Raw genomic sequence first — 26,723 nt, 5'->3', positions numbered from 1 at the left:
ATCCCAGTATAGAGCCCCTCCCTCCAATACGTAATGAAAATTTTAAATTATTTTATTGGCTCACTTACACTACGTTTTGATGACGTTGCTGACGGGGACGGCGAAAAATACGCAATTCCTTTATATCTCTGTCGCTATAACCCGCCTCTTCTTTCATACCCCTCCGTCCCGAGGAAGGGGGTCCGGGACTTTGACGCGCGCCCAGATTACTCTGTTCTCCATTCCTACTTCTAAAATTAAATCTATCCCTGGTTTTAGATAAAATATTCCTGGAATGAATTTTTTATATATTTATATACTTAAAATAATATGAAAATATTTAATTTAAAAATTCAAACAAAACATTTTATTATTAATTTACAACTGTACAATGCAATCTAGGACTCATCTGCTTAACGCAATATTTTTGGAAAAGAAAAAAAAAATAAAGAACCAAATTCAAAACAATAGTTGGGTAAACCACGGTATATAACCAAAACAACTTATAGCTAGTTAACATAGTTGAATTTAAAGAAACAGTTTAGTTGTTGTAATTTCACTTCAGGGAGTTGAAATATTAATTCCATAGTTCACGATCATAAATAGCACATTTTTTTTTATAAATTTTTATTACCATAATCCTATAATGCATGCATTAGTATGGGTCTGCCATAGGCGCCCCTCGCCACGCGATTCAAAATTAAAGAGACTGCAGCGCCATCTTATGTTTCTCCAGAACAGAATAAAGGCATGGCTTACTGTGATTTTCGAGGTATGGTTAAATATATAGATCACAGTAGGCGATGGGTTTCTGTTTCCCGCAAATCCGTCATCACTAGGACACGCCCCTATAGTTATAATTATAAAGGACGCGTGCTTCTTGCAAATACCCATACTTATGAAGAGTAACATACGTTTATGTTATTACATTACATTACAGGCTTGATATGTCCAAACCACATTTGTTTATCATAAAAAAGAACAAATTTGCATGAGAAACTTATACAAGTCAAATGATAAATTTTTCCAGATCTTCCGTAGTAGTTAAACGCGTAACAATTAATAGTTATATTTTGTAGGAAGACACTACGTTTATTTTATGTTTTAATCAGCAATTACGTGTTTTTCTAGCTGTTTTTCGTCCGAAAGGCTTCGTTTGATAACTTCATATAAAATAATAGGCTAAAGTATTTAATTTAAGTTTATAATGTGAATAACGTATGTTCTTTAAGTAACATCTTGTTATACTTTGTAATGTTTAAAGCATTAATGAGAAGTTTACGACTGATTTGATTACAAATCAATTTCCAGTCTGTTATAAAGCTTTTTGGAACATTATTAATTTATTATAAACTTAAATGATATCATACATGCATAAGTTTATAAGGTGATATGTTCCTTCCATAAGTATGACACTACATATACTTCGTAATGCTAGAGACTTACAGCTCGAGCTAGTTCGAGAACGACTACAGTCGGTTTTGCAATGTCCATCTTCCTATTTAGTCTGTACTAAGCCTTTGACAGCGCCCCACTCACCAGGCGTCGCTTTACCTCGAACAAGAAGTGATATCTAGTTTACTAGGGAGAAGGTATAAATTCTACCCACATTTCTAGCTTTATCTCCAGTTCAAACGTATAGTAGGTCCGGAGTTAATCCCCGCCGCCTCTAAATTACAACCAGCATCTCATCGGTTCTTGAAAACTCACGTCAGCGCGACGCGAGTGACGAAAATTGCAGTCATATTTTCCGACTGAGGAGATCGAGGCGAAATAGCCCGGGCTCCTTTTTCTTCCCCCCCCCCTTGTATTTTGAAAGGGCAACTGGGACTATGGCGCGCGAAAATACTTAGGCATCTTATACCTTCTCCCTAGTGAACTAGATATCCCTTCTTGCCTCGAATCTATGACCTACTTCAATCACTTCATAACAAGCTCCAGTTAATAACCAGTGACAAACTTATGGAACATATATTATTATAAACTTACGATACAAGCAGTAATAAAGGCAGATCGGCGTAGAACAATTCTAAATAACTACTAAAAGCATTTTGTACTCTACAGTATTTTAATCTCAATGGTTTAATTAATTGTTTCAAAATAAGCAACTCATTTAAAAAGAGGGGTAATTAAAGCACGGCGGAAAAGATTAATTAAGTAATTAATTTAAGATTAGGGTACGTTAATTAATTGTTATTTTGGTTATGTTATTTCCAAAAAAACTCGCTTTTCAAAAAATATATTGACTAAAATAAACGCCTATGGAATGATATATTTAAAACATTAGAGCCCCTATTGGTTATTTCATGATTTTTTCAGTTACGTCTATTTAATATTACTTTTCTCTCAAATAATCATTTTCATTTTTATAATATAATATAATATATATATTTATATCTTTTATACACACAAGGGCTTTATTTATTTATTTATTTAGTCATTTCTCTTTTAAACTCGCGACGCTATTTTATATACAATTTGATTTTTTATTTAAACTTTTTTTAAGAAAATAGTCACAGAAATAATTTACATAACTCATACTTTGGTTGGTGTCTTGGTGTGTTGGTGTTGTTTGTTTTTGTTTACCTTCTGAAGGATGGGAGGGAAAGGGTTTTATTATTTTTCTATGCTTTTTAATATCCTAAATATGTCTTTTTTTTTTTTTCGTTTATATTTCAAAATAAACTAACCTTAATTTAAGGTTAGTTGATTTTTATTATTTAATTAATTAAAATTATAATAAGTTGTTAATTTATTCCGATAACGCTAAAGAAAGGGATAAAGCTGCGCATAACATTGATTGATAAAATATCTAAGTCGGTAATATAGCTATTTCATTTGTGACGTCAGTGCCTAGGTAAAACGTCACAGGCTTAGCTTTGGAATTGGGCGGCCATGTTTGGTACCGCGTTAGTTCTAGGGGCAAATAGCATTGGTGACGTCACACTAAGGCTTCTGGGAAATAGAAGCCTTAGTGATGACGTCACCCCATTCTATTTCCAATAAACCATGAACCACAGCGGTACCAAACATGGCCGCCATAGTATGACGTCACCCATGCTATTTTCCCAAAAACGGTACCAAACATGGCCGCCATAGTATGACATCACCCATGCTATTTTCCCAAAAAGGTACCAAACATGGCCGCCATAGTATGACGTCACCCATGCTATTTTCCCAAAAAGGTACCAAACATGGCCGCCATAGTATGACGTCACCCATGCTATTTTCCCAAAAAGGTACCAAACATGGCCGCCATAGTATGACGTCACCCATGCTATTTTCCCAAAAACGGTACTAAACATGGCCGCCATAGTATGACGTCACCCCATGCTATTTGCCTAAAACGGTACCAAACATGGCCGCCATAGTATGACGTCACCCATGCTATAATCCCAAAAACGGTACCAAACATGGCCGCCATAGTATGACGTCACCCATGCTATAATCCCAAAAACGGTACCAAACATGGCCGCCATAGTATGACGTCACCCATGCTATAATCCCAAAAACGGTACCAAACATGGCCGCCATAGTATGACGCCACCCATGCTATTTTCCCAAAACGGTACCAAACATGGCCGCCCATATCCAAAGCTAATTAAAGCCCGTGACGTTTTACCTAGGCACTAACCGTCACAACTGAGATAGCTCTATAATTTTCGTTAAATTATAATTACCACTAGATGGTAGCACCGTTCTCAAAGTATCGCCATCTAGCGGTAAATTATTTATAACTTAATCTTTGAGTAAAGATGCGTGAAAATAAGTTTTTAATTGAAAGTATGTTTTTATTATTATTATAAATTATGTTTATTATTTTATTTTAACACGGATTTGGCTTGAATTTTTTTTTAACATCCTCCCTCTAATTACGCGTATTTATTTTTAATATAGAGAACTATAATTAATTAATCAATCTAAAACGAGTTTTTTAAACAGTATGTAAAAATTAACGAAGTAAATAAACTAAGAAAAAAAAAGCTAAAAAAAGAAACGAAGTAATATATTGTTAAATTTCCTATTATAAATTGAAGAATCGTATAAATAAAATATATCTGATTCGAAAGCAAAAAAACAAATAGTTAAGATAGTTTAAGAGAAACAATGAAAAAAATATTTTTTTTTTTGAGATTTTTTTTTTCCTTAAGTTTTGAGAAAAAGTGAGAAATTTCGATTTTTTAAATGAATGATATTTTCGTTTTTTTTTTTAAAGTGTTCTCCTACATAAAACGGCGAAGATACGACTTCATCAGTTGATTTTATTGCGTATTTATGTTGTTGTTTATGTCTCGAGTCGTTTTTCATTATTTTCTCATAGCAAACCAAGGCCTAACTCCAAAACAACTCCAAATATTTCCCAAAAACACTTATCTTATTTTAAAATAAAACCAAGGCGATCTACGCGTTGGTCAATATTTTTTTGGAATCACTACACGATTCAAAAAAAAAAACCCATCTTACCTATAAAAAAACATTACCAGATGGTCAGGTCAGAGGTTACGCGTACCCATGTGTGCGTCATTCACAATTATACCTTTTTTCAAAATGTCTTTGGGCGCGAAATTCCGATATATTTTTTTTTAATTCCATAATTATTATACGCTATATTGCTATAATATATTTGTTCTTATTCCAACTTTTGCCGTTTATCCAATCCAAGGAGGGGGGGCCGGGCTCTTTTTGTTAACAGGCGCGGAACCAGCCGAAAAATGTCTCTATTGCCAGCGTATGATGACGTAATTTGACCTATCGCGTCCTAGGGAGGTCCATATTATGACTTTTTTTTTTTTAAAAAAAAATGCTGACTCATTAGGACTAAAATATGTATTTTTTTATCGAACTCAGTCTACGAAAAAGATTCAAACTTAATTGTTTTCTTCTAAAGATGGTCCTAATCGTACGTGCATTCTACGTTGTTTTTTCGACTGATTTTTCTTCTAACGTTTTAAATTAGTCCCGCGAGTGTTTATAATTATAATTTTATAATCATGAGCGTAGTAACACGTGTGATGAAACCAAAACCGAAATAAATATTCCGGGGGGGCTGTTATTATGCGTAAGCTTGTTGCCTGAAAATGGCGGCAATTTCATCAACGGTTCTGCCTTTCGTTTCCGGTACGCATTTGTACGTGAATAACCAAAAGCCGACTAGTAAAACGGTGAAAATTAGGAACACGTAGTTGCCACAGACAATCTGTTTCGGGAAAAAAATTTAGAAGGAATGTTATAATATCACGCTACTTACCAAAAGTATATTGATATAAAAACAAGAAGTGCACTTCGTTTAATATGAGAAGTCCTAATTCCTTTATCCCCCAGAATAGTGCCCCCCCCCTTTGTGTACGATTACCATCCCAATCGTGGCACAGGGAACACAGGGCGGAACATAAGAGAAAAAAATTGTAGGGACATGTGTCCAGTGATCCCCTTTGATTGGAAAATTTATAGGACAATGTCCACTGGAGTGTCCAAAAACAGTGTCCCATCATCATAGTCAAGCTATCAAAACTTCGGAAAATTTATTGGTCAAAACGTCCAGTGACCCCGTAGTTTTTAAAAAATTATAGGTCATTTTAAAACTTTATTGGACAATGTCCAGTGGACTCGTGTGCTTATTTCTGGCCCTGCAGGGAACAAGCCATGAATAGGCCAGCTCGTAAAGTAGCAGATGCTAGCTCTAGTACCAAGAAAATAACGTTTGGATCGCCAGTATCACGTAAGTCTACTTACTATAAACCTATGACGTCAAGAAGCTCTTCCCTGATTGGTTAATTCGTGTAGGGGGTTAATTGAAGCTCTTCCCTGATTGGTTAATTCGTGTAGGGGGTTAATTGAAGCTCTTCCCTGATTGGTTAATTCGTGTAGGGGGTTAATTGAAGCTCTTCCCTGATTGGTTAATTAAGAGGAGGTAGTTTGCTACTCAGTTTACATGTCTATAGCCAAAGGCAGGGAGGGAATTGTTGATGAAGTGTACTTTTTGTTTCTATATCTATTAACGTTTGCTACTACATTGTAGACTATTATTTCAAATGCAATTTGGCTTAACTTAGTATAAATAAAAGGTCTACTTACGGTTAGGGGTAAGAATGCTAGACCAACGGCGAAATTGGCACTCCAGTTAATAGCGACGGCGATACTGGTGGCAATGGGTCTCGCGCCTTGCCCAAAGAGTTCAGTTACCAAAAACCACGGAATAGAACCGGGTCCAATGGCGAACATGACAACGAAACCAATGACGCATATGATACTCAAATAGGATATCCAAGCTATATCCCCCTGCAAAATTACAAAAATGGACTTTTAGGCATCTCTGGTACCCGCTATTTCTACCATGGTACCGTTAAGGTCAAACGTAAGGTCAACTACGTACCTTAAGAGCCAAACAGATGGTGAGGAAAACGGTCAGAGTCGCCATTCCAGCCAAACCGGTCAAATGTAAAGTTCTCCTACCACACCTTTCAACCAGCACCAAGGAAATCAGCGTCATCATGACATTGATGACACCCATACCTAAAGTGGCGTATAGAGCTACTTCTTTAGTCAAACCAGCGCCTTCAAAAATACTCGTGGAGAAGAAGATAGCCTAAAGAGTTCAGAAAAGAAAAAAAAAAATGTTATATTTAAGCCCTGGTCAAGTGGTCAACTATAGCTTGTTTAGAAAACAAATCGCCTATACTTACAGCGTTGATACCCGATAATTGTTGAGACAACATGACAACGACGGCAATAATGAGTGGTTGTTTCAAAATGGGATTATGCCAGATTTCGTGAAGGGTAACTTTTGGGACAAGTTTCATGGATTCGTACTCGGCTCTCATGTCGTCCATCTCATCGTGAACTTCGATGGTGCCCCGTAGCCAAGTCAAGGCCTTTTGAGCGGCAACTTCGCGGCCTTGAGTAATCAGCAAGAACTTGGGAGATTCGGGGCAAAGTGGAAGAGTGGCCAGCATGAAGAAGGAAGGAATGGCGGTCATGGCTATGGTGAAACAAGAATAAATGTCGCGTTAAACCCCTTTGAGCACCGTGTAAATGGTCCTCGAGTAAAAGATAATTACCAAAAACCCAAGGCCAGTGATCGTAAGTGCCCAATACTTGAGGAAGTCCCAGTACGTTGGAGACGAGAATAGATATGACAATGACCAACTGGTAGATGGTTCCAACAGCCCCTCTCATGTGTGTTGGGGAGATTTCGTTGAGATACATCGGGGCCAGACCAGCGTTAAGTCCGCAGTTTAGACCGATGACGAATCTACCGATGATCAGGAGTTCGTACGATCGGGCCATCTTACTGAATCCCATCATGGCCGCGGCGATGAAGACTAGAATGTTGTTGTAAAGGAGACCACCTTTACGGCCAAATTTTTCGGCTACGTAAGCAGTGGTTAAAGCTCCCGCCATTCCGCCCACGCAGAAGATCGACACGGCGATCGAAAAGATCATAGTGACGGTTTGTTCTCCGGGTGGTTCGTCGAATCTGTCCGTGTATGTCTCGTTGATAAACGCTTGGACGAGCTGCAATCAAACCATGACGTACCCATCTATTAGATACTGTCCAAGTGCCCACAAGCGTTCTTCTTATTTTTAATAATGAAGTTAATAGGTTACGTGTACTAATCAATTTATACACATTTTCTTTTGAAAACATTCCGCAATTAAAATATTGATTATGAAACCAGGGATAGATTTAGCTTTAGAAGTAGGAATGGAGAACAGAGTAATCTGGGCGCGCGTCAAAGTCCCGGACCCCCTTACCAAGGACGGAGGGGGGTATGAAAGATAAGGCGGGTCATAGCGACAGAGGTAAATAGGAATTACGTATTTATCGCCGTCTCCGTCAGCAACGTAGTTTAAGTGAGCCAATGAGATAATTTAAACTTTTCGTTACGTGTTGGAGGGAGGGGCTCTATACTGGGCTATGAGTCGGACTGAAGTAAATAATAAGCGTTCCGTTCTCCATTCCTGCTTCTAAAATTACATCTATCCCTGATGAAACTGTATAATTTAAATGTAAATATTGTGTATGGTGATTATAGTCCAAGTCGAACCTCGTGGTACTTAATTCCCCAAGAATGTAGGCCTACAGAAACACGTTGTGCTTTGTTTTCAACAATTAGAAACCCATTTCCTTTAACTTTTAACTTAAGCTGCTACTTTGTATGTTTCACTTTCACCTCGTGTCTTCAAAAGCACGTGAAAATTCTTTACTCTCTGAAATAACACTAAATTTATTTTGGGCAATTCGGCGGTATTTGCTCGGTGCCAGTTAGAACCGGTGCCGGAGCATTTTTTTTGGGTCGCTACTTGGATGAAAAAGTTTTTTCCTTAGTTTCCTCCTCTCAGCCTCTAATGATCCCTCATCTCTAAGTCGCCTATAGGATGGATCTAGTAAGATCCGGTAAGCACTCTCTCCCACCAGAAAAAAATGTCATTGACGTCATTTGACAACCCCGGATGATCAGGCGACACTCCAAGTAGACAAAGAACTATATTTTAGGCAACTAAATATAAACTAGTAGCAAATTTTTGACAGTAGGCCACTTATTCCAGGAGCAACAAAAAATTAAGTATTCATGATTGTAAATATTGTTCAAAGTTATTACGTATTCTGGTATTTCTCTAGTAGTTTTTATACTATAAAGGCTAGTAGGTTTTTGGCCTTGGTTCAAATAATAGTAGTAATATGATGCAGGAAAAAAAAACACCTGTATTTAGACCTAATATAGGAATACATAGATTTCTTCCACTTGGAATACCATAGACACCATACTAATATCCGATTGAAGGTATAAGGGGATGGGCTTAAAACCTTTTTAAACCGCCATCTCCGCCTTCCTCGAGTTTCAATCAAGGAATATCTCCATGTTCCTTGTTTCAATGTATAGGACAACCGTCGTCGAGTTCATGACCTTTCTCGCCGTCTGCTTCACCTTATGAGGTTTGTGCAGTAGAGCTATCTCAGAAGCCTTAGTGTGACGCCACCCATGCTTTTTGCCCATAGAACCAACCAAAGTGGTACCTAACATGGCCGCCAACTGTCAAAGCTAAGCCCGTGACGTTTTACCTGGGTACTGACGTCACAACTGAACTGAGATAGCTCTGTTTTAGAAACTGTTAAATAAGTCATGATTTTGACGTTCAAGTATCTCGTAATATTGAAAACAAATGTTCTTATAATTTCAAGTAAATATGACATTTTTTTTCAACCCATAGCCTTTGCAAATAGATTCTGATGTTTTGGGTAATTCTTTGTTAATGTCACGAGATTTTAAGTTCGAATAAATTATGTATGACGTCAGGGGTGAAATCTACTATAACTCCGCCCCTTTAATTAAAGCAGAAAGGATTAAAGAAAAATGTCTGTTAATGATTCCAAGTAGAAGAAATCTATAATGTATTCCTGGTATAGGTACATACGTCTACGCCTATGTTTTTCGTTGGAATAAGCTAGAGTTAGACAACCGTAGCGAAAACGACAGGTAAGTGTTAACTAAAAACAAGCAATCTCTACCTATACACTACGAAACTCGACGTACCCCGCCGTGATAAATTGGATACATTCGAATTAAAATGGGCAAAAAACTTTCCCATCATGCTCTGTCAATGGAGCAAAGGAAATCGCCAGATATTAAAAACAAAATCGCCTTTATTTTTTTACGCAATTGTAACTGATATAATTGTATCTTGCTAATGTTAAATACTTTGTAATGGCTTTTGAACTACAAGTTTAATTAGAAATTTAATCTTTAAAAATGCAAAAGAAAAGGAAGAAATTTCCTTGATCTCTTATTTTATACATCACCAGTTAAGGTACTAATTGGCTTAATCTACTCTCTCACTGAACTGTGAACTACTACCATCAAGATAAAGCTACTATATTAAATTTTAATTATTTGTCATTAAATTTTTGGAAAATGACAATTTCCTAAAATTAATTGCAATTAACAAACTATATTATTGAAGTTGGGGTAACGACCATTTCATAGTGGATCTTATGGATCCACAAAGGGCCTCTGAAAATTAAGGCACCTTAATTCGTTACACTCCGTAGAGAGTTTTCAGTTGTAGGAGGAGCAGAGTCTCGTGACGTAATTTACGCTGCCATATTGGTCGGTTTAAAGTAGGAATGAAGCTGAGACCAACCAATATGTCTACCAGAACAGCGGTAAGACTTGGGAGGGTGTGACGTACTACCATCCCATCTGAAAACTCTATTAGCTAACCTATTGTGAAAAATCATTAACCAAAATAATCGAAAAGGAAAGATTCCTTTGAACTTCAAAGTGACCATCTCATGAAATCATGATTTCTTTCACCGTGCCTAAATGTAAACTACCCTATTCGTGAACTTATAGACCAACATCTCTTTCAAAAAACAAAGCGTAAAATTTTAAACCCAAAACAATCAATGCCAATAGATTGCTACAATGTGTCGACCGACGGGTTGTTTTGTAACTTTGTTTGACCTTAACCTTCCGCCACAGAAGCCAGTAAAGTTTCCAGTGCTTTAATCCATAAATCTTCGTGGTATGCCTTACCACTTTTTAAGCCTAAAAATCAATACTTAACAATAGGCAAAGATGCGCGCGCAATAGTTGCATAATAAAAGTGCAGTGTCCTAACCCAAGGAGACGCCGGCCGGCCGGCTATACTACTCAAGATTCAATGTCGGGAGGTACTTGGTTTCGATCGTCGTCTAGAATACGTTATTCGTGTTGAGAAGCGGAACCAAGGCCCATCTATTTATATGACAATGTAACTCGGGTTCCTAGCTTTCAATACATTCACGCTTCCAACACGGACAAACTTATTGTAAGCGTGGAAAATTTCCAAGGCGCTTGGCGGGTGTGTCCGTGACGTCAGATGGGTCGATCATCTTCTATGGCGTATAATGGGGCGGGGTCCGCTTTGCCCCCATATCCACCGAATCGATAACTGAACTCCGTGCCTTGCAAACGTGTTATTGTTTTAATATTTAAATATGAAGTCAAGCCCCTAGATATGGCGTGACACGGGATCATTCAGTATAGAGCTTGAGAAAGGTCTATTTATAGCGCCTCTAATATAGATGGTGGTATTCAACCCTTTCAAGACTACGTGAGTTAGAAAGCTTAAGAATATTGAAATGGGTTTGAGCAACAAATATTAAATTATCCATCTGTTTGCGAAAATTAAGATTAAAGGTCATTGTGCGTAAGGATAGATGCCATTAAGGGGTATTTGATTTAATGGGGTTTCCATAAGGCGCCTGTAAAAGTGTTTTGCCCGCAATGAACCCGTATTAAGAGGGCATCCTAAATAACAGAGGCTTAAGGTCGTGGGTAGTATTCTAAACCTCTTTATCGTGGAATTCAACCACAATTGTTATTATCTAATACAATTATATGCTGGGCTGAAAATTAGCACGGAAATGCTAAACCAGCAAAAAATACAAGCGACACAGGAAATTCCTCACTACCAGTCTGCACATGTAAACTTTGCGATGAATTCTAGTAATTTTACGAGGCATGGGTCATGGTGACGTCAATAAGCAACACATTCCCGGTGTCGCTTGTATGTTTTCTTTGATGAACTAAATACATTGATATAAATTGAATTGGCTAAAACTGCTAAATTGTCTTGAGGTGTCATTTGAAAACAAGCCAAAACTGGGAACTATCAAATAATACTGCCTACAATGTTTAAACTTTTTCTCGATAAAATAAAATACAGACACCATAAGTTCATAAGAATTGTTCCATAAGTTTGTCACTGATTACTGAGAGCTTGTCATGAAGTGACGTATGTGAACGTCATTGATTCTCGTAATGCGACACATTGGTGAGGCGATGTCAAATTGGGGCTTAGTACAGACTAAATAGGAGATGGACTGCAAAATTAACCGAGTGTAGTCAATTCTCTCTTGTCGTTTCCGAACTAGCTCGAGATGCAAGTCTCTAACATTACGAAGCATAGGTAGTGTCATACTTATGGAACATACCTTATAAACTTATACCAACACGAATAAACCCCGAGAACACCTTGAAACTTCAGCAGGTAGGGAATAAGGGTGAATCGATACAACATACAACAAATTAAATCCCGTACAGAAAAAGACCTTGCTGATAAGTCAAGGTGGAATAGATTATATAGTACATTTTCTAACCCTAATTGGAAGCACCCAAAACAATTAGAGTACTTCTACTTGTATGTTAAGTACACTCTTATATCAAGTATTAATTTCTACCCTTACACCCGTATGTGTATTCAATTATTTTTAAATTTCCCTATCGCTACTTTGTCTAATAATAGCTTCGGCTACAGAAAACAGACTTACATCTTGCGGCGCATTGGTGACACCAGTGTTATAACCATGTTGGAAAGATGACCCAAGTGCTCCGGCTAATATAGCAAAGACCAGATGACCGGTTAAACCCTGAAATAAACAAATAAGAAAAAAATAAATAATTAGAACTTACTTATGTCTGGTGTATTACATAACCCAATTTATTCCCTATACCTGTACCAAAAAGTCAATATCCCATTGAGATTCACATTATATAAATATAACCTTATACGACAGTTTAAGTTGTATGACAAGGTCTGATGACATCCTTAACCTATTTCAATCGTTCAAAGTAACCTTTAACTTGCAAGACTTCTGATTAAAACTTATTGGGATCAAATAAGTCATTATTGCGGATACATTGTTCTAATTCGAATTTGTAACATTGACCTAGGTAACATGGCCAGGGTTGTCGAGAGAGTTTGCGGGGCCCCATCAATACAGCCCTACAAGTGGCCCGGGGCCCCCTAGAAGGTACGGACCGAATTGCCCTTCCCCTCTGTCGACGGCCCTGAACATAACAAAAAGATTGAGTTGGTTTACATCTGGCAATGAACTTCGAAATAAATAAATATGCATAAACAAAATTGAAGGCGGTTTTAAACGTATTACTTAATAAGTTAATATGCAATTTAAAATTCAAAGAGTCCTTCAAGTGCTGGCGCCTTAGTGTCGACCTAATACCCCAGCCTATTCAAACACCAAACAAGTTTATTCGACATTTCAAAATAGGTTCTCTTTATTTATTTACTCTTTTTTTAAATATAGGCCTAGGTATTAAGTTTTTGTCTATTTTTACTTTGAATATCACTGCGTATCACACCCCAATTTGCTTGAAGAAAAACACGCCCGTCTGTATTCAATATTGACCCAATAAAACCACCAAAAATCTAGGTTAACGCGAACCGATTAGCTAGAGAGAGAGACCAGTGCATGGTAACATTCATTCTTATTCTTAAATCTCATATGCAAAACAATTGTCAAGTTCTTGAGGGAGGGTGGAAGAGGGAGTTCCTTCTTAAAGGGATACCTAAACCCATATTCCAAGAAAAGTATTCAAGCGACACAAAATAAAGTCAAGAAGTGATATCTAGTTTATTAGGGAGATGTAGAAGATGCCTAAGTATTCGCGCGCCATAGTCCCAGTCCCCCTTTCAAAATACAAGGGGGGACGTAAACGGAGGCCGCGCTATTTCGCCTCTCCTCAGTCAAAAAATATGACTGTAATTTTCGTCATTCGCGTCGCCGCGCTGACGTGAGTTTTCAAGAACCAATGAGATGCTGATTGTAATTTAGAGGCGGAGATTAACTCCGGACCTACGTTTGGACTGGAGATAAAGCTGGAAATGTGTCGAATTTATACCTTCTCCCTAATAAACTAGATATCACTGCTTGATAAAGTATTGAGATACTTCTTTGCCGCATGCATTTAAGTATCCTTTTAACCCTTTCTTTAGCCATAGCCAAGTGTCAATCATTTAAGAGACTTTCGGCCAAATAAAAAAAAAAAAAGGGACAAGACTAAAGAGTTAAGTCAACGTTAAAATTCGACCCAAATGTTATTATTAGCGGTAGGGAATGAACAACAATCCATAATTCCTCGCGTACACGGTACACAGCACCATTAACTTTCTCCCACACCCGTACCCGTTGACCCAATGACCTGAAAGTCAGTAGCATGCAGCCTAGCTAGCTAGCTACCGGCATAAATTCCCATAGAGACGTTTCTCTTAATTCGCTTGAGGAGATTGCCAAGATGATTTCTCTTCGTTAAATGGTTAGGCTTAAGTCATTTAATCCAGCCGCGCCCCTCAAAACGATTCTTAAACGATTTTTGTAAGGGAGAAATGCTTTTCCAAGATGTTTGCCAAAAATGTTTAATGTGATGACAGACTCGGAAATGCGTAATTTGACTGACCTATTTTAATGAAGTATTCCTCTAAAGAATAGAAATAATATTCTTTTTGAGCGTGTATATAGTTTCAAGGTGGTTTTGCGTCAATATTCATATTGAGGTTTCATTATAAACAACTTTTGAGTTTTATCTATGTTGACAACTGATTGACGTAGATTGCGTAAGGTCATGGATTCTCGTAAATTGCGCCTGATGACCGTTGATGACGCGATATCAAAGGTTTAATAACAATTAAGGATTGTCGTTGTCAAACAAGAATTCTACGATGTATATGAAGCGAGGGGGTAGACACTTGAGAACTCGGGTGTACAATATGTCTTGAACTCAATGTACTGTCAAAGCTGAGCTCTTTTGAACTCAGGTGTACACAGAGATCCAAAGTGTCTACCCCCTCGATATGAAGTGTCATTCTTGAAAGACACCTATTACTTCCGGTTTCTCCATAAAGGAATCCTCATCTGGGCTTCCTATGCTAAGCACGCATTGTACACTTTGGGCGAGACCGAAGAAAAACGAAGGTCTGATAATGATATCAAATAACAAGGCGGAGGAAACCGAATAAACAATTTCCAGTGATCGGTGAACCAAAATAGGATTAGGTTTCAAAAGGTGTCACATTCACTTATGTTCAGTTTTACTTCAGCAGAATGTATAGGAAATAGGGTTTTAATTGTCAAGCAGATATAATCAAGATGTCAGATAGATTTTCTTGACAGTTTATACTTTCTTAAAAATCTAATAACTCCTATACTACAGGAACCCATTCTAAGAAACGTCACCATGACGTCACATTACGTAAATTATGATCTCTGAGCGAGCAGTGAAAGCCAAGAGGCTAAGTACAGGGATAGATTTAATTTTAGATGTAGGAATGGAGAGCAATGTTTCGGACCCCCCTTCCACGGGACGGGGAGGGGTATGAAAGAAGAGGCGGGTCATAGCGACAGAGGTAAAAAGGAATTACGTATTTTTCGCCGTCTGCGTCAGCAACGTCATCAAAACGTAGTTTAAGTGAGCCAATAAGATAATTTAAACTTTCCATTACGTGTTGGAGGGAAGGGGATCTATACTGGGCTATGAGTCGGACTGAAGTAAATACTAAACGTTCTCCATTCCTACTTCTAAAATTAAATCTATCCCTGATAACACTCAATATCTAAAAAGTGTCATCTTTCAAAACACGAGACTGGTAAAATTCCACGCCACACCAAAATTAACATTCCGAGAAAAAAAAATTAAGTATAACGTAGCCTTGACGAGTGTTAGACAGAAAGGTGTTCAGTTGGAAGAACCAGTTCTGGAGTGGTTACACGCACACGGTACCTCCCGGGGCAAGGCCAACCAGAAATCGGATGACATTTATACTACAGCTACATTTGATTCTACATAAATATTTTGTTCAAAAATGTTAATGTACGAATCGTTTAAAGGAAAGGTACAGGTAACATAACATTATACCTTAAAATAACTGCCTTTTTCTAAATATAAAATAAAAAATGGTCTCTTATTACAAAATAATTAGCATTTAATTAGCCTTAAAAACGAGGACTACTGCGCCGCCATTAGTTTAGTGGCGTCTACTAAATAGAACCACTTACCTCTCAGCCTGTAAGAATATATTAACCAATCCCATGGGGATAAGAGGTTCGGTTTAGCAGACGCCACTAAACCAAACCTCTTACTTTTCTCAGCCTGTGAGAATTCAACCAATCCCGTAGAGGTAAGAGGATCTAACAGACGCCACTAAAGCAATGGTGGTGGCGCAATAGCCCTCGGTTTTAAGCTAATTAAATGCTAATTATTTTGTAATAAGAGATCATTAAAATATTTTTTTTTATATTTAGAAAAAGGCCCTTCTTTTAAGGTATAATGTTATGTTACCTGAAATTGACCGAAAAACATTTACGTCAATGTGTAGACCACATTAAAAATTAAATTTTAAATTTCCCAAGCACTTTTACGTATTAACCTTAATTTAAATATTAAAAATTAAAATTCATAATTCATAGGAAGTTCTCTATCGCGCCCTTGAAATAACTATGTCCAAGACGCCACAATTTTACAAAAACTCTTCGTTTCTTGCGCAAAGCTTTCAACCTATCATTGCATTTCAGATATTTATTCTTTTTTTGAAATTTAATGCAGGCAATTAACCGTCCCACAATACCTCGCGAAAGCCATTCTACAGACAAAAAATGGGTGATAAATGTTTTTCAAATTATCAGAAATTACGGCAATTTATTTTCAATGGCACGCAGGTAAATGTAATGAAAAGCGACGTTTTTGTGTAAGAACAATGCGCAATTCAGACATATACCCACCCATTAGCCATTACACCGCAAAGAGCAATACAGCGGCTTATATAACGAGACTTTTATTGACGCAACAAGTACGAACGGAATCCTTGGAAATAGTTCAGGGCCTAGGGTATAAATGTTTTCAAAACGCCTTGGCATTGACATTGAGTGATAGCCTTATTGTTAATGACGTATTGTCATAAAAGTAAAATTTTGTGTAATAAATTCACCCTGATCGCTCTCGTCTTTTTCCCTTATATTTTAGTTAGTTATTTATAAATAACACGACAGTATTCGCAAAATTTAAATATTTGTTTAGATATAAACACTTGGAATCATTAAGAGGCCATAGACCCCATTACTAATATCTGATTGAAGGTAAGGGGATGGGCTTAAAACTTCGTTAAACCGCCCACGCCTTCCACCCGTCTCGAATTGGCTATTCACATATAAGATCAATGTAGACCCTTGGTCTACTCGTTCAGAACATTTTACATTCGGGTTCGGCACCCGTAATCAAGGCGCAGGTCGCTACCTACGTCAACATCACGTGGAGGTTTCTAAGTTCAAATGCATTATACATGACGTCATTGATGACTGTTTCCACACATCCTCCCTTTTAATTCAAGCAGAAAGAAAATAACCTGTTAAAGATTCCAAGCAGAAGAAATCTACGTATTCTTAATATAGACAAGTGGTGATAGGGGACTGTGTATCCCTCCGTCTGTATGCGCCCAGTTGGGGGATGACACTGAGCTAAGAGATAGAAGGGTATGACGTTTGCATACTTAGTACTACCATTACTCTATGGAATAACGATGTTTTTTTTTTCAACTTTGTTACTGTTACTCCGTTTAGCGTGGCTCTATTATAAAAGCAATAAATCTGGCCACTTCTCTAAAAACTTATCATAACCCAATGCTCGCCATACCACTTTTAAAAGAAAGTTGAATTAAAAGATCTTGGTTGGGGTGGAGGAGTTTAAGCCGCGACCTCGAAATTTATCTCGCCGGAACCGACGTCGCAACCACCACCACGACACACGACGTCTGTGTGATTTACGAGAATTCCATGACACTGCCAATAGAAAGAAACGTTCCGTATCATTGCATTTTAATCTTTCTATTAAATTTTCTTAATGTTCCGTAATAAAAAGGAAGGCGAGGGGCGGGGGTCAAAACCCCATTGAGGAATTCTACCATCTTTTATACTCGATGATTTAATATTTGTAACTGTAAAAAAATTATAGCTATTCACGATTGAATCATGAATATAACATATGTTCCATAAGTATGACACTACCTATACTTCGTAATGCTAGAGACTTACAGCTCGAGCTAGTTCTAGCCAGGGTTGGCACGTTTTTGCCAGGGGTGGAAAAAACCGCGGTTTTTACCTGGAAAAAACCGGGCGGCAAAAACTAGTTTTTGTCGCGGTTTTTTCCACCTGGTTTTTTCCAGGTAAAAACCGCGCGGCAAAAACCTTTCTGCCGCGGTTTTTTCCACTTTATGTGGAAATAACGAACTAAATTTTAAAAATAAAAAAAAATCGCATTTGAAATGAAAATAAAACGACCAAAATTGTACCATAATTGTATAGGCTTATGATGTGGGTTACATTCTCAGTATAAAATGGAGAAAAAACCGCGTGGCAAAGAACGTTTTGGCTTTGTTATACAAATAAATGAAAAATCAGTCCTTATTTTTCGCTCAACACTATTTTTTTCCACTCGCTAATTTTGAGTTTTCGAAACAGATTGAAGATAGAAACTGCTTAAAAATTATTGTTTAGTTATCAAATGCGAAGCAACCAGGATCTTTGGAATGTGAGCAAAATTTCATAAGTTGTAAGTTTAAAGTGAATTTAGCTCGAACGTTTAAAACACAATAAATGTTATAAAACTGATTAAGATTGAGACATATTAGCTGTCTGAAGATATATAATTACACGAATGACAAATACAAAGCCAAAGTTAGCATTTCCAATTATCATTTCAATAGGGAAAAGGTTTTTGCCACTTTTTGCCGGTTTTTTCCGTTTTTGCCGGTTTTTTCCACTTTTTGCCGGTTTTTTCCACTTTTTGCCGGTTTTTTCCACTTTTTGCCGGTTTTTTCCACTTTTTGCCGGTTTTTTCCACTTTTTGCCGGTTTTTTCCACTTTTTGCCGGTTTTTTCCGTTTTTGCCGGTTTTTTCCACTTTTTGCCACGTGTCCCGGCAAAAACTAGTTTTTGCCGGATTTTTGCCAACCCTGGTTCTAGCAGAACGACAAGCGAGAATTGAAGTCCTACACTCTGTGTTAAATTTTGCAGAACTTCCATCTAGTACCTATTTAGTCTTTGACAGCGCCTCACCAGGCGTCGCTTTACCTTGAATCTATCACTTCATGACAAGCTCCAGTTTGCAACCAGTGACAAACTTATGGAAGGAACATATCTTATGAACTTATGATAAAGCCAAAACAATTAAAAAATTTCTTTTCTATTCGGCTTGTGACTCTGAATTTCAGAGTATTAAGTTACACGTGACAGTGTAACACGTGTGTAACCCAATCGGAGTCGTCATAAAATACCGCGTGCAATGGAACTGAGTCAATGCAGTTTGCGATAGAGTCATTCACTGTACACGCTGTACACGCTGTACCTTTGACTGTACCAGAACCAGACGTTAACGACTTTTACTCTGTTAGTCATACTGTAAATTATAGTTCCGATCAATGTACCTTGTTTTTACACATTTTTGCGAAAAGAAGTCATTAGCTTAGACAAATATATACAGAGCCTTGAGTTCAATGATAATACATTGATTCTGCATTAAAATTGAATGAAATTCGACTTGTTTTTGTTCGTTCGTTAGATTAGCGATTTAGCTATTATCTTATATTTCGTATTTCAATAATAAATTAAGAGGCTTTAAAATTGAAGACTAAAAGAGAAATCGAAACAAAGTTAATTTTGAAAACAGTGTTTCACACAAACACTTCGAATTTCCTTAAATGTTCACGTTTCCATGACCCGTTAGAAGTTTCATTTAAACTTAGCATAAAAATAAACATAAATCTTATAAAACTAGGTTGAAAATTGAGGGCCAACCACTTAGGCCTAACTCTCCCATTGCAGACAACAATAACAACACGTTTATTCTTCAAATTTTTAACCTGGCATGGCGTCAAAATGAGGTAAGACATCTTGAGAACACGAACCCCTATAGTTAGAGTCTCAATGGAGAGAACTTAGTACCATAAGTTTATAAGATACGTTCCATAAGTATGACACTTCCTATACTTCGTAATACCAAAAGGAGATGATCCAAAGGACATAGCTTTCCAGCCTAGGAATGAGGGTAATGTGTGTCAGGTTTTCTCTAACGAACGTCTCATCTCGAGTGTTCCTAAAACGTGATATCCCAAGGCTAGGCCGAATGTATTTACTGTAGAGTAAATGGTAGTTGAACACCCAAAGTTTTTCTCTACTAACATTTTTTCTCGGCGCCAACTAACATCAGCCGCGGAAAGCTGGGTCTCGCTAAAAAAATTCCACCCCCCTTAAAAAGTGTACGAAACTTCAATTTTTCGATGGGAGGTTGGGTCCGCTTGTGATGAGCTTTTCGGCCAATAGAGAGACCATGGATAAATAATGCGCGTGAGGAAATTTGTTTTCACGCTATAGGATCGGCAACTCCCTATCTCGAACGACAGCTTATTCTGTATATACTCTGTTACAATATCGGTTGTCAGCACGCGCAAAGCTAGGTCTCTATGTAACGTAGCTTTGTACGTGCTGTCAAGAGACAAAAAACTTCAGGATCTTCAGGATTTAAAATATCCGCGAGTTTTTTAGCTCGAGTGCACGGACCTCTAGGCCTTAGTTTCAAATACGTGTGAAATTACCTACAGCCTACTACACGCATTTGAAACTAAGGCCTAGAGGTCCGTGCACTCGAGCTAAAAAACTCGCGGATATTTTAAATCCTGAAGATCCTGAAGTTTTTTGTCTCTTGACAGCACGTACAAAGCTAAGTTACATAGAGACCTAGCTTGACGCGTGCTGACAACCGATATTGTAACAGAGTATATACAGAATAAGCTGTCGCCCGAGATAGGGAGTTGCCTATCCTGTAGAGTGAAAACCAATATCCTCACGCGCATTATTTATCCATGGAGAGACGTAGATCCGCTCGCGTAGATCTAAGGCGATCGGAGTTTACGTTATGGCGGAGCAAGTTAGGTGTAAATGTATAGAAATGGATAAAAGGCTCTCAAAATAAACTCAGAGTATTTCCGCGCCAGAAAAATATAATTCCGTCGGCTTTCTCTAAAAACGTTTGCACACCACACGCCATAAAAAACGCAAACACAGTGCACTTGGATGAACCCTCCATGCTTGAACTTACTCGGATAAAAAAATTAACCCCGCCTGTTTTACTTCACTCTCCACCGCTGTGGAGCGCTGCTTCAAAAGCTCGTTTTCGGTCGTGGCCGATATTTTAGAAATTTTATCTCTTCATTCACGCGAGCTCCGTTGGAAACTTTAAAAAGCTTAACGTCAGAACTTTCAGACACAGAGGCTACGGCAAAAAATCTTACATAGGAACTTGGTGTAAGATTATTCTACTTGTGGTAATACTATCTAGAGACAGACAGCTCGAGCTAGTTCGAGAACGACAAGCCAGAATTGAAGTCCTACACTGGGTGGTTAATTTTGCAGGAATTCCATCAAGTCCTATTTAGTCTGCATTACTAAGCCTTTGACAGCGCCCCAGTCACCAGGCCTCCCTCGCTTTACCTCCTCGAATCTATGACCTACATCAATCACTTCATGACAAGCTCCAGTTTGTATCCGGTGACAAAACTTATGGAGAACATACCTTATGGACTTACGTTAATACCAATTCCTCCCTACTGGAACGGATCGAACTAATCCGCAATTAAGATATCTTTCCTCTCGATCAAAAATCAATATTCGTCAATCGTTATCCTTATTGAAATTACGATCACGAAACGACGTCAATTATAGAGGAAATAACACTTTAAATTTTCTCGTTTGACGTCGTCAATAAGGTAAGATATTAAAACCGACAAGGTACTAAGGTAGTGCCCCGGGATGAAATAGTTCTTTTTATCATATCCAGAATCTGCCTTGAATTTCGCATACGCCCAATTATTGGTATTAAAAACTATACGTAAATCGTCTTGGAAAAACGTAAAGAACAGATAATTAGGCTAATTAATAAGACCCATTAAAAACGCGCTCGAAGGGGTTCATTTACGCATAAATTAAAAAAATAAAATTGAATTTACTTTGCAGTTGTCAACAAGCGAGTTAATTTTGCATCGATTTCTAAATCAATATTACTCTAATTAATTAATTTGTCAGCTAAAATAATCCTTTTGTTTATTTAAGTAATCTTTCTACAAAATAAATTCTCTTAATCCTATAATTTAATCAATAAAAACTGACCAAAACATCGTTTTTTCGTCGAAAAACCTTTCAAAAGATTAAAACTAAGCAACTGAAGGAAAAAACTGGACCTTGGTTATTTACTAGATATTTAGGTCAGTAAACAAGACTTATTCCGGTCATTCTTTCAACCCTTTTTCCAGCAGCCATATCACAAATCATATTTTATAGAAATTTCTGAATTCCATCCGCTTTACTCCATCTGTGTCTACTGACACGAAGCCAATAGAGTGCAAGGCAGGGAATTAGTAATAAAAGTGGCTTAAGAACAGCGTAGTTACGTACACTTCTTTCTCATTGCGTAACATACGCTTTGAAAAAGGATTGAAAGAAAAATAAATCAATAAGATTTCTCTGGTATTCTAGAACAGAGAGGATTTAGAGTCATATCCCACTGGGACACGCAGTTTTGAACTGAACGGGCCAACGCGCCCGCTTTTAACCAATCAGAGTTCGTCTTTATTTCGGGTGTGCGCGGTGACGTAACACGAGAACGGATCGATGTTGCAATAACGTCGTCTATGGAACGAGCCTTCCACCATTAGCCAATGGTTGGCGTGTATAAATAAACCCACCACCAACCCATGCCCCACACTCGATGTGGCGTCGTGGAGTTCCCTTTTAAGCCTAACTTCTTCCTTGAGTGTTTCCTATCCTAAAGAAAAGGGGTCTACGATCCCGAAATACCATTGACAAAGTGACTTGACAGTTGATACTTGACTTTTCCATATAAGGAAAAGGGATAAGGGTTACTGACAAGTGACATGGGGTCTAACTCCGTAAGAGACATGCTTAGCTGCAGGGCTGCCAGTTTTGTTTCTAAAACCGCCGGGTTTTTCCTGGATAGATGTTTCTTCAAAACATCGTTAATTCAAACTTGAGCTACCGTCCCGTTCTCTTTAACATAATAATGACGGTTCTCCTTTGGAATGCCGAGTTAATTGTCTTTCTTTACAGTAATGAAGTTTTCGTTGGGTTTATACGTATGGTGTTAATTAAAAGTATCGGGAAAATATGGGGAAGATATTAATTAAGAACTAGATTTATTTCTGGATTTTTTTTATTTTGGGAATAATAATTGTAACGTTTGAGTTGTGGAAATTTGTTAACTGTTTCCCATAGAGTATGAGGAATGAGTTAAAATACTTCAAAGAGATAACATCGTAACTGCTATTCAGTTATTTCATGACGTTTTTGAAATCGCTCCAATTTGCAATTCAAATTCCGAGGTTAAAAATAGCCTTTGCAAGTTTGCAACTACTTACATTCACACGAATTTAAAGGGAAAAGAGTTTATTTACTACGATTTACGATAAAATCGTTAGAAGTAGCAATTAATTAAAGACATATTGCATTGCGTTGCAACCTTAAAAGGGCCAGATTATTGCAAAATTCGAGCTTAAATATAGCCTTTGCAACTTACTTTTTAATGACTTTAAAAGCAAAAACGTTTTATTTACTACGATTTATAATGAAATCGTTAAGTGAAATAATCAATCTTATTGGCAATATTGCATTAATTGCATTGAGTTGCACTCTTAAAATGGGCAAGATTATTGCAAAATTCGCCTTTGTAACTTACATTTATACGAATTTAAAAGCAAAACAGTTTATTCACAACGATTTTTACAATAAAATCGTTAGAAGTAGCAATTAAAGGCAATATTGCACCAAACCACATTAAGCCGCAACTTTAAAAAAGGCCAGATTATTGCAATAAATATTCAATTTAAACTATTGTTAATCAATCCCCTAGCCGCATTTATGTACAGCGGAAAACTTTTAATTGTCCACGTAGCCCAAACATATTCGAACAAAATTTTTTTAACAAAAACTTCATGCATCAAAATAAAAATTTCAACTATAAACAAGCAATAGCTGAGCCCGGGCGGAATTATCATTAAAAGTACAAAGTCGGCTTCCATTTGAAATTCTTTCCCATTTTTGTTAAGTATAATTTAAAATAAAACAAGTCTAGGTCCTTGCAATTGCGTCTAAAGTTCAATCAGAAGCATGCGTCTAAAAATAAAATACTTGTCAACCAGCTCAACCAGAAGATACTCAATGCTCCCACTGGGTTTCATATTACATTGACGTAATAAGGATAGTAAAAACAAACTGGCCAATTTAAATTTCGGCAAGGGTTATTAATAGTTTGTAATTTCGATTATAATACAGGGTGTTTCTGATAAGTCTGACATAAATTAAGGGGGATGTTCTTTGGGCAATTTTGAGTCCAAAATGTTCTATGACATTTTGCATTCCGGGTACGTTACTGTTTTCGAGTTATGATTTCATAGGTGTTTTATGGATGACCCCGTAATTAAATTTGAAATAATTGTCTTTCAGTTTCTTAATTAAATTTAAGGGGTCATCCATAAAATACTTTGCCCAATCTTAACATAAAAACGGTGACCCGGACGGCAACATGTCATAGAACATTTTCGACTCAAAATAACCCAAAGAACATCCCCCTTAACTTATGCCGCCAGACTTACCTGAAACACCCTGCACTTTTACAGAGTTCCAATATTAGATTAATTTTTTTTAATGTTTAAATTCAGCCCCGAATTGGTCTATTTTATTATTAATTAATTTCCTAATTGTTCAAGCGGTGTTTTTCCCTTTTAAGTTTCGAGTTAATTTTAATTCCCAATGTTTAAAATACCAAATAATCATTTAAAATTCAATCAGAAATATTTATATTTAATATTAAAACTTTGAATTGAAATCTAATATTAAAATAAAATTTTCATATACTTACACGTATTTTCTGAATATGAACGTGCGGCATATTTGACGCTTAATTTTTCTCAGTTTTGATATACCGTTTTGATTATATATATAGTTATTTAAAAATGTATAAATATACTAAAATTGTTCAGAGTGTCCTATAGTTTATACTAAAAATATCACAGTTTCTTATTCAACTTTTATTCAAAGTTTGTTTTAAATTTAAAATTTCACTCGATTTTTATTTATTTTTAAAATTTGGGGGGCAAAAGGCACGCGAAGTTTTGAGGTTTAGGTAAAAAAACGCGATAATATTAAAATCTTCCTAAACGCAATACTGTTTTTCAGAACTCGAAGCTATTCGGCTTTCTATCGCTAACTATCCCGCTAAAATAATGTCTAGTAGAATTATATCGAAATATTACGGTAAAAACTCTAGTAGCACTTTTTGAGTAGAAGCGCGGGATTGCAGACGACGAGAGTACAACTGTTTTGAGTGAAAACCGAGAACTGAAGCTGAATCGACGCGGAGTCGCGGAAAAATAGGTGCGTTTTGGCGGGATCTGCCTGGCGCTCTCTTATTGGTCGAGAGGGAGGTTGGGTCGATTACGTCACCGACCAGCCTACAAATCAGGGTAAGTTTCGCTAAATTCCAGCTTTAAAAAAGTTTATACCTGCAGGTACGTAGGAATAATTTCGTCTGCAGCTGGTTTTTATTTTTTTTATTGGTAAAAAAACGCAATAACAGGTAATTATTGCTATAGAAATGTTTTAAAGAGTACTTCTACCAAATTTCTTTGAAACTAAAAAAAGGACCCAACCTCCAAAATTGTTTTCGTTGGAATGTACAGGTATTTTAAAGGGAAAGTGTCATTTAAATATTTAGGCTTAAAAGCTTAATTAAGTTTTGATTCGAGGTCTTTCGAGTTTAAAGCAATTAATGTTGTCAAAATTCGGCGAAAAACTGGATCTTTTATTTTTAAATTGAAATTAAGTCGTTTCTAAGCTTGAAAGTTTGAACTAAATATAGTGATAGTGAATAAGTAACCAAAAAAAGGTCTATTTTAATGCCGAAAGTCGTGATTAAAATTAATTTTGACAAAATTAGGCCAATTTTGAGGCGCAATAAACATTCTAACCAAATATAGTTACAGCTAGTTAATTTTGCCTTAAAAAAATCCGAAGCATGAATAGCCAAGTCAATATTTTTGACAATTTATAAGAAAAATTGTAAATGTCAATTTCAATATAAAGACACAAGATTTAACAAGTCTCCTGACGCGTATGACAAAATTCCTTCCCAATTTAAATCAATCATTTTCAATTGACAAAAATTTACCAATTTCTCTTTAAAAAAAATCATAATAAAAAAATCTAAAAATAATTCAATTTTATTTGAAGAAAAAAAATGTGACTGAATTTGATTTTCCATATTTCTTCGTGGACCACGTTTTTAAAAATTTCAAAATGCCAAAGTTAAGTACAAAAAAAGTTAAGAAAGGGCGTAGCGATATTTGAAACGGAAAAAATTCTAATAACTAGGGTTTGGGGGGTCGGAACTGGCGCCAGAAAGTCCGCGTTGGAAACCAACAAGAAGTCTTTTTGATTAATATTTTATGCAAAGAGCCAAGAACCCTTAAGAAAGGTATATATTATAATTAATAAATAGGTTGGCTTAGATATTTGATGCCAATCTGTGTTGATTGACTGACTGACTACTAATCAACGTGCCCAGCCAAGAAATGATATCTATTTTATTAGGGAGAAGGTATAAGATGCCCAAGTTTTCGCGCGCCATAGTCCCAGTCCCCGTTTCAAAATACAAGGGGGACGTAAAAGGAGGCCGGGCTATTTCGCCTCTCCTCAATCGGAAAATACGTAATTTTCGTCATTCTCGTCGCGCTGACGTGAGTTTTCAAGAACCAATGGGATGCTGGTTGTAAATTTATTCGGGGATTAACTCCGGACCTACGTTTGGACTGGAGATAAAACTGGAAACGTGGCGAATTTATTCCTTC

General features: G+C 36.9%; 1 protein-coding gene and 1 long non-coding RNA gene across 4 annotated transcripts in view; one reads left to right on the top strand and one right to left on the bottom strand.

The window, feature by feature from the left end:
* LOC149702881 (uncharacterized) overlaps positions 1-26,723 on the top strand; it is a 55,578-nt gene that overhangs the window by 6,720 nt on the left and 22,135 nt on the right. The window lies entirely within an intron of this gene.
* The window catches only part of LOC149702880 (solute carrier family 2, facilitated glucose transporter member 1-like), a 69,142-nt gene continuing 42,737 nt past the window's right edge, over positions 319-26,723 (bottom strand). For 2 of the 3 annotated variants that reach the window (XM_089866799.1, XM_089866800.1), the window contains exons 2-7: positions 12,296-12,394; positions 7,038-7,494; positions 6,663-6,958; positions 6,353-6,565; positions 6,055-6,258; positions 319-5,176 (exon numbers count right to left, since the gene is read on the bottom strand). In XM_089866799.1, coding sequence (XP_089722925.1) covers positions 5,033-5,176; positions 6,055-6,258; positions 6,353-6,565; positions 6,663-6,958; positions 7,038-7,494; positions 12,296-12,394 — 1,413 coding nt within the window. In that variant the 3' untranslated portion in view covers positions 319-5,032. Of the gene's footprint in view, positions 5,177-6,054; positions 6,259-6,352; positions 6,566-6,662; positions 6,959-7,037; positions 7,495-12,295; positions 12,395-24,736; positions 25,197-26,723 lie in introns of those variants that run through there. The other variant, XM_089866801.1, reaches the window with a different exon arrangement.

The sequence above is a fragment of the Phalangium opilio genome, unplaced genomic scaffold (genome assembly GCF_054372755.1).
Source record: "Phalangium opilio isolate 3A_F unplaced genomic scaffold, DU_Popi_V2 ptg000017l_1, whole genome shotgun sequence".
Lineage (NCBI taxonomy): Eukaryota > Metazoa > Arthropoda > Arachnida > Opiliones > Phalangiidae > Phalangium > Phalangium opilio.
The sequence above is the reverse complement of the archived record's forward strand: the minus strand, read 5'-3'. Positions and strand labels throughout refer to the sequence as shown.